The sequence below is a fragment of the Raphanus sativus genome, chromosome 1 (assembly GCF_000801105.2).
Source record: "Raphanus sativus cultivar WK10039 chromosome 1, ASM80110v3, whole genome shotgun sequence".
Lineage (NCBI taxonomy): Eukaryota > Viridiplantae > Streptophyta > Magnoliopsida > Brassicales > Brassicaceae > Raphanus > Raphanus sativus.
The window spans coordinates 15,121,661-15,130,243 of NC_079511.1; the positions used below are offsets into that span (position 1 = coordinate 15,121,661).

The window sequence follows — 8,583 nt, forward strand, 5'->3', positions numbered from 1 at the left end:
ATGTCAAGGTCTCCACACTGTAAAACTCAGATACAAGGGATTCGACTCACTTTTTCCTTGATTGCTGAAGCGATTGCATGGGGGCAAGGTATGTGTAGCTTCTGGAATGAATAATAGCTGCAAGATTTTCGGGCTAGGTTACCGTGGTATGAAGACCATGCTTGTCTTTCACCTCGAACTCAACATCGTTAATTCGCCTTACAAACATCCCACCGTTGTGTTCAAAATTTCCATCTACAATCTCCTTACCAGGTGGCGTCAGCCTTCCATTGCCAACTTATGTGACATTACGTCTTTCAGCAAACCAATTCATCAGTTTTGCTCTCATATACTCCACCAAAGCCATTATCGTATATTTTCGTGCTTCCCTCAGAACGGAGTTCCAAGTCTCTGCAACATTGCTTGGCATTATGTTGTACCGATTTTAGAGAAATGCGCATGTGCCCAATGCTCGAACCCTATTCCAATTAGGTATTATGCACAAGCAACATTAATGTTGTTGATTTCCTTGAACGCGGTGTAAAATTCACCGAGTTGGAATGTGCTAGCTACCTTGCCTAACAAGTATCCAAGGTTCTTGTTTTTAAAATAAGTCATGATGTTGCGTTTGTGGTGTAGAACGCTTTCACAATGTTTAGCTGTTGGATAGACCTACGCGTACATTTAAATTCCAGTTATATTTTTTTCCCTTATAAATGCTTAACATATATTACATGATAATTTTTTTATATATCATACCTTATATATCCCATTGTATATAGATGGGTGTATGTCTTAAACAAAAACAACATCATTGTTGTTGGGGATGAAGTCCAACAACATTTTAAAGAACCACTCCCATGTGTTGTCATTTTCACCATCAACTATTCCAACTACGATTGGGAATACTTGGTAATTTTATTTTGTGCTGAAGCTCTCAATAAGCATCTAGCATATTTAACTCGCAAATGTGCACCATAAATAACAATGACATTACACATATGCTTGAATCCACTTATACATGCACCAAGGGCAAGGAACATGTATTTGAACCGATGGCCAATTCTAGCATTGTAAACCGTATACATTTCGTCCAACGTACCAGGATTGGCCACAATGAGTCTATGTAAGTATTTTGGAAATAATTTATATGACGTAACACATGATCCTTTTGCATATTCTAGCGCGGCTTCTCTTAATCGCCATGCTTTCCAATATGAAATCCTAACATTGTGATCACCTAGCATAACTTGAAAGATCTCATTTGGGCGTGGACCACATCCATTTCCAGCAAACCTTGACTTAATCATTTTCCCAATGACCGAATGTGTCGCTTGTTCTTCATACCCTGCGTTTTAAAAGTGCCAAAATTAGATTTATTTATAAGCAACTCGTAATTTACTACCACTGTGTTTCTCAAACCGACCATATATTCATCTCTACTGTAGTGGATTTTCCCCTACGAGATAATATATTTTATTTACTAATTATTCATTTCGATTGCTGGATATTGTGCAACTTCTTTTCTATATCGTTACTTAATAAGGTTACATATCATGTATGTGAAAATATCAATTTAAATTATCTTTACGCACCTTCCTAGTATTATATAGTTAATATCTACATTATAGAATGTTACTACCTTTCATTAAGAGACATTGCCAATTATGTCATAGTATAATCACCGTTACGTGTGCAACTACATTAACTTTTCCTATACTCTTCGCAGCTTTTTATTTCAATGACATGTTCATATCAATTATATATATGAGTTATACATGCTCTTTCGTCAACTGAACATGAATGTTCTAAGTTAACTCTTCGAATTTGGTATTTTTCAATATTCTTTATTTTGATTACGTAAATCTTCCATTTGCATGATGTACTTATGCATATCAGAACCATTTCGTCGGGTGGATCTAGCGTTTTTGGACCGAAATTTATTTTGCAAGGTGTATAAAGCCATTTGTTGTTTGAAATCAGCTCTATTTTTAAACACCATTCCTTCATATAATGCATTAGTTTTGTTTGTTTGGTTTCCTACAATTTATTTTGTCGATATGTACATTAGTATCATGCTATGTAACAAAGTGCATCAACATATTTCACGTTAATATATCACATTACAAGGCCCTGGAACCATATTATATCATGCATCGTTTCGGTTTATGACAACCCATAAAATATATCTACCCCGTCCATATATTTCACATCAAAAGTAGGCAACTTAGTCATACGCTATGATATAGATTCTACAAGAGGGGACCAAACCCACCACTACCATCTTCAACTTCAGAAGAAGAGTCTCTCGGGTCTATGAGAGGCTCATCTTCAGCCCTGTTATTTCCAATTCCGACTCTAAGGGTGAGATCAAGAAATGGTTCATCATTGGCTATAGTTGCATTTGGAGTCCAACCAACAGTAGTGTCTAGATTTTCTAGGCTGTTTTATATTTCAACTTCAGAGGATAGTTCACCTGTAAGATAATGAAACCACCATTATTTAGCTTACGAAACTCTTTATATACACATAAGTTTTTCATTTATAGTAACTAAATACCACCTGTGAAGACAGTTTGGCCATTGTTAGCCTCCACCGTAGAATCAGGTCCTATTGCAACCGGTGGAAGGAATATAGTGATGTTTACGGTATCGTTGATATTCTCGGAGGACCCATTGTACGAAACATCAACATCATTATCCATAACAATCATAGTAGGAGGTTGTAGGACACATACCCTACTATTTGGAGTAAGTGGCAGTCCTTTTAACTCCTTGTGTGGGGTTGTGATAGTTCAATGTAAACCTCATACGTGCCACATCCTTCGATAACGCAATCCTAGTACCCTTCATCCTCTGTCATGTCTTCCGTCAAGTTAAGAGGTTCCACTCCCAAAGTGGCTGCTTGATGAATCATTGCCTCTGCTTCAAAGTTTGGCAAAATGTTTTGGAGCTCTTCAATAGTCATCGGTTCTCTATAGAACACTAACAAGATAGTAAAATCCAGCACTCCCACACCACAAAAATATATCAAACGAATGACATTATCATTATATAGTTGTGAGCCGGTTTATAGTAAAAATTTCCCTTATAATGAAAACTACGTTTTCTACAACATAAATTCGGTTTCATCGACATTATTATTACAAACTACCGTAAACATCAATAGTTATTTTTAGGCGTCTAATTTTTGAATTAATCACCTTTCAACCATTATTATATCACCTAATAGTATATCTTTACGATTCACAACTAACGCTTACCTTCATTATTAATATTATAGTTGTTCAGAGCATCATGAGATAAGGGAACGTCTCCCTCCAATGATATAATGTCATCTACGGTTAAGTAGTGATATTCAGGATGATCTTATGTGCCACCATCATCGTTCTGTAGACAATAGACCATCTCGATATTAAATTACTGATAAGAAAAAAATAAATCTATAATATTAATAAAATTTTATTTTAAATATAATTTAAGTTTATCTGTTAATAATTAATTTAAATTTAATATCTTTTAGATGCAGAAAATACCTAGTTTATTATGAATTGTGATAAAAAAAAAAAAGAAGTCAATCGGTGATGGTAATAAATGGGGCAGTAAATGAGAAAATATGGCATGTCAAAAGAATAGTATGCTAAAATCGAACTCAGTTATCCGGTCTACCGACGAAAATATTGAATGCTAAAATCTAGAATAAAAAACTCTCACTTGGTAATTGAATATAAGTTTATCGACGTGTGAATTAGCTGGCAAAGAATATAATTTGGTCAAAAAAACGTGGAATATAGAAAATGGCCAATAAAAACCAGTTATCTAGTTATTTTTTTGTCTACGTTTAGAATTTGCCGTAGTACGAAACAAAGAGGTACGTTTCTCTCTTCCTCCGCTTCTCCGTCCCTTTCGTCCTTCCTCAGTTTCATCGATCTCCTTTTCTGTTTTTCTTCCTTTTGCACTTGTGTACAGTTTGCATCGGATTTTTGTTTTATACTTTTTTTTCTGCGGGAACAAGGAGATATTTGTACGGTGGAAAAGATAGATTTTGGATAATTCTTTTATTTTAGATGTTTCGATTTACTGATTTCCTCCGATAACATCGCATGGAAAAAAAATTTGCGAATTTTTTTTTTTTGCGTTGACTTATATATTTGGGGGTTTATTTTGACTCGGTCAACGGAGTTCTAGGACTTTGTTTCTAGGTTTAGCTATTTGATTCGTTATATGAAATGTAAAGCTTTAACATTTTGACATATGTTCTATCTCAAGACTTTCTAGTTAGCTTTTGGGTTTTATATTGTCGGTGTAATGTAAAATTGTGTTTATATTATTACATATACAAAGTATGTAAAAGATGGGTTTTGTTCCTCTGCTAAACATATGCAGAAGAAGCGTAGTAAAAGGCATTGATTGTTTGAATGGAACAACCGAGTTACGATATCTCTCAAGACGAAGCACGTGAGTCTCTCATTGCCATCTCCTACACTTCACCGGAGGAGGTTGAAGAGTCTCTAACGTCCTCAGATGTGAAACCTATCGCCGCCACTACAACAAACGGAGTCGTCACTAAAAGAAACTCTGAAGATGCTGAAAAGCTCAGATCAGAGCTGATTTCCATCTCCTACGACGAGTCACCCTCACCCTCACCCTCACCAGTTGTAGCTGTCTGATAGGACTAATTGTACAGATCCAAAGTCTTTTCCTTTCATGCATTCGACATTGGTTTTGTTTGAAAGTTAAGACACTCTTCAACTATATGATTGAAAATTGACGAAAGTTTCTCTCTGTGTGTTACTTTTAGTTAAAGCTCTCTTGAGACTCATCGAATGATCTTTAACCAAAACAGTATAGAAATACAAATCTGATAAAAAAAGATAGGAAACATTGACAAGTAGCGAAAAGATTGAAACTGTAGCATGGGTTCTCTTGTTTTGCTTAGGACATACTGGCAAAGACAAAGAAACCCTAGTGAGCAGCGTCTTCCTCTTCGCAGAACTTGGTGTATTCCGTTGGACCCATCAAGGATTCCAACTCTGCGGGGTTGCTTGGTTTCACCTTTATCATCCAACCATCTTCGTAAGGGCTCGAGTTAATCTACTCAAATGAAAAACCAACATATAAGTTTTGATACGCACCACCACAACACACCACACACTTAGTTAACTGCTCAGATGAAAGGAAAAACTTACCAAGCCAGGTGAATCAGCGAGCTTTGTGTTAACCTCGATGACTTCACCAGAGATTGGAGATATAATCTCACTCGTTGCCTTAACACTCTCCACTGCTCCAAAGTTTTTCTCTTTGGTCACTGAAGTTTTTTCTTCAGGCAGCTCCACAAACACAACTTCTCCTAAATGATCCTGCACATCACCAAACATTTTTATATAATCTCCATCTTTAAGAAACTAATCTGATCTAAACTAGTTCTGATGAGCTCTGGTTTTTGTTACCTGGGCATGGTCACTGATGCCAATAGTAGCCACTGAGCCTTCATGTTTCACCCACTCATGTGAATTTGCATACTTAAGTCCTTCCAATACTTTGAAACCCAAAACACCAACCAAGACTTAATTATATGATAAAAGAGTCCTAAAACAAGAGCAATGCCACACACAAGTTGTGTACAATGATGATGTTGTTGTTGTTGTTTATTTTTACCTGAGGAGAAGCATCTGGAGATGGAGAAAGCTGGAAGGAGATGAGATTTGGATGCAGAAGAAGAGAGCTTGAGAGCGTTTGCTGTTGAGGATGCCCACATTCTCAGTGCCATATTTTTCTGTTTTCTTTCTCTCTTTTTTTTTCTTGGTTCTGTTTTCTTTCTCAAAGGGAAGTGGGAAAATGGTAAAGAGAGGTCTTAGTGGATTTTATTTAACTTTTGTGCTTTCTATCTTCACGCATCTTTTAGATGTATGGCAGAAAACGAATGCCTCATCTTAATGTCATCGTCAAGAAAAATGTGACCCAAACCTTCCCTACAGTACGGAAGGTTTCAATTATACTCCTTTTGGAGGGGAAATGTTTTAAAAAGACCAAATAATTGGGTTTATTGTATCAATATTGGAACTTGTTGGCGTTTTTAGTAAATACGTGACATTATATATGTTTGGATTGTAAGTTGAAACATATAAAAACTGGATTCTAGCTATTTTTTGCTCAATTACTTTTTTTTTTGCTCAATTACTTGTAGCAGAAGGAAAAGAAAATAAACCTAGACTCAGATTTTCATTTCTTGTATCAGGTAAAGTATAAGTCTCTTTAGTGCACTTACTATTTGTTTCTCTTGTTTTGAATTTTTTTTTTTTTGTAGACTCTCTTGTTTTGAATTTTGATACATCGTCTTTTGGTAACTAGGGAGATCCATTCCATTGGATTTACATGTTCTCAATTCGAACTCGGGTTAAATGCTAGTGCTTTCCACTATATTTGGTTTCTCTACATATGTATTATAGAGCAGAATATTTTTGTTCATAAATTAATCTGATTGGAATGAGGGTTGGACATGTTTTCCATGATGTTAATTACTCTTGCATTAGTCAACTCTGTGACATGTGTTCCATGATGTTTTGTAAACTAGTTATTGCTTTTCACTTTTCAAAGATCATGTCATGGATCACCTTTGTCTTACCCAATATTGCAGTTGTAGGAACAAAATGTCCTACCGATCAATATCTCTCTTGAAGAGTCTCAATAGAATCACTGGCACGTCTCGAATTCAGAAACGATGCAGAAGTCACAAACCTAGACCCGTGACGGTTATCCATAGTAATGTGACTAACGCGGTGGCGCAGGTGATGGATGCAATGCACGCTCCGGTCTACTTTGAGACATACGACATAAAGGGAAATATGAATTATTTTCCGTGGGAAGTGGTGGACTCAATACGGAAGAACAAAGTGTGCTTGAGTGACAGACTCAAGACTTCCTTGTGTAGTCCTGCAAGGAAGGAGCTCAACCTCTTTTGTATCTATGGTCAACTGCTACGGTCAGAAGGGTAACGAGAATGTTGACATCGTGGTGATAAGAGAAAACACAAGAAGTCAATATGCAGGGCGTGAGCATGAAGTTGTTCCCGGTGTAATCCAGACCTTTCAGGTGACGATGACAAAGTTCTGGTCAGACCGTATAGCAAAGTATGCTTTCGAATTTGCTCAATTCAATAAGAGGAAGAAAGTCACAGCAACAACAACAAGAGAAAAAGACGAAAACTTCATGAAACTAGCTGATACTTTCTTTTTGGAATCTTGTCAAGAAGTTGCTAAGCTGTATCCAAGCATCACTTACGACGAAATATCTGTTGATAACTGCAGTTTGCGACTTGTAGAGACACCAGAGCGATTCGACGTCATTATTACTCCAAACCTCTACGGGGATATAATTGTAAACGTTGCTGCTGGTATATCTGGAAGAGGCAATGGTAACATTATTATGCATGGAGGAAGTTTTGGTGTTGAATATGCTGTATATGAGCAAGTTGGATCAGTAGGAAATGATGAAAATCCTATAACCTTACTTTTCTCTTCTGTTATGATGCTGAGACATTTGCAGCTTCCTTTATTCGCTGACCGCCTTGAAACTGCCCTGAAGCGTGCTGTCTCTCAAGGTCAAATATTTAGAAACTGCAGTAATGTTACTACACAGGAGGTTGTTGATGCTGTAATTGCAAATTTGGATTGATTTCACAATTGTTTTTTGAACAAACATGAACCAATGTTTTTGATGCTGTAACATTGGTTCAAGAAGCACAAGGCAGTAGTTGTGGCTCGCGCTCAGGACTGTTTGGTAAATAGGTGTCATGGTCCGCAAGAGCTGTTTGTGCGCTCGGAACTGCACAATCGCCCAAAACAAATTGTTTTGACGAGTTTTCCAAAAGGGTCTCTTCCTCAGAGTATATGGGAAACTGGCTCAATACCCTGATACCCCCAAAATATCACGGTGTCGACCCATTTTTCTTGGATTTGTGTAGATTAGCATTTAATGCCCTTATGGTTGCTCTATGACCGGCAGATCCTGCTAGGGCCTCAATGAATTTGGTTAAGTAACCGATGGCTGGTGCGTTGTCGTCTCTCTCTCACTCTCACTCTCTCTCACAGTCTTGTGTTTGTCAGAATCATTTTTCCATGAATTGAAAGAGATTTTGGAACACACATGAACTGTTGTTGATGTCAACTGTCAAGAGGTGGTTTCGGTTAGAACTCAAAATTTAAGCTTTTACCCGTGGGTCTCGCCCAGTTTGACCCGCTGCGGAGCAGGTACAAGTTGATCAATTCGAAAAATTCAACATGGAGATGAGGGTGCGGGTCAAGTAGACTATAAACGGGGTGGATGTGGATCGGCCGAATTTGAACTGTGGGTATCTGCTAATCCGCAAAAAAAAAATAAAAAAATATATTTTGTAAAAGATATATAAAATATTAGAAAATATATAATTTAAATATAAATATATAATTTATTTATTTTATTAAAAATAATTCATAATTATTTTATTTAAATTTATATTATCCGGGTCCTGTGGATTACCCGCAAATCTGCGCGGAGCGGGTGCGGGTCAAGTCGATTTTAAGTAGGATGAGTGCGGATTGATCGAATTTGAACTACGCGTATCTGC

General features: G+C 36.9%; 2 protein-coding genes and 1 long non-coding RNA gene across 3 annotated transcripts; 2 read left to right on the forward strand and 1 right to left on the reverse strand.

Moving 5' to 3' along the window:
• Positions 1 to 3,624: 3,624 nt before the first annotated feature.
• On the forward strand, positions 3,625 to 4,763 carry LOC108854643 (uncharacterized). The gene is made up of 2 exons (XR_001949937.2): positions 3,625 to 3,849; positions 4,365 to 4,763. It is a non-coding gene; the product is annotated as an uncharacterized LOC108854643 (long non-coding RNA).
• Positions 4,764 to 4,790: 27 nt separating this feature from the next.
• LOC108854548 (glycine cleavage system H protein 3, mitochondrial) lies at positions 4,791 to 5,828 on the reverse strand. Its single transcript, XM_018628179.2, has 4 exons — positions 5,637 to 5,828; positions 5,429 to 5,517; positions 5,168 to 5,338; positions 4,791 to 5,072 (listed from the first exon to the last, which is right to left on the reverse strand). The coding sequence occupies exons 1-4, from the start codon at positions 5,746 to 5,748 to the stop codon at positions 4,944 to 4,946; spliced, it is 501 nt and encodes a 166-aa protein (XP_018483681.1). The 5' UTR covers positions 5,749 to 5,828; the 3' UTR covers positions 4,791 to 4,943.
• An 800-nt stretch (positions 5,829 to 6,628) lies between these two features.
• Positions 6,629 to 7,652, forward strand: LOC108858565 (putative isocitrate dehydrogenase [NAD] subunit-like 4). The gene is given in 2 exon segments (XM_018632479.1): positions 6,629 to 6,934; positions 6,936 to 7,652. Coding segments are annotated over 2 exon segments (1,023 nt in total).
• The last annotated feature ends 931 nt before the right edge of the window (positions 7,653 to 8,583 follow it).

What these genes read in the sequence shown, in the direction of transcription:
- LOC108854548 (XM_018628179.2), bottom strand. Translation starts at nt 5,748, where the DNA reads ATGGCACTGAGAATGTGGGCATCCTCAACAGCAAACGCTCTCAAGCTC. An exon ending in CTCCAGATGCTTCTCCTCAG is followed by an intron (nt 5,518 to 5,636) that starts GTAAAAATAAAC and finishes TGGGTTTCAAAG; the next exon opens with TATTGGAAGGACTTAAGTAT. An exon ending in GCATCAGTGACCATGCCCAG is followed by an intron (nt 5,339 to 5,428) that starts GTAACAAAAACC and finishes GGTGATGTGCAG; the next exon opens with GATCATTTAGGAGAAGTTGT.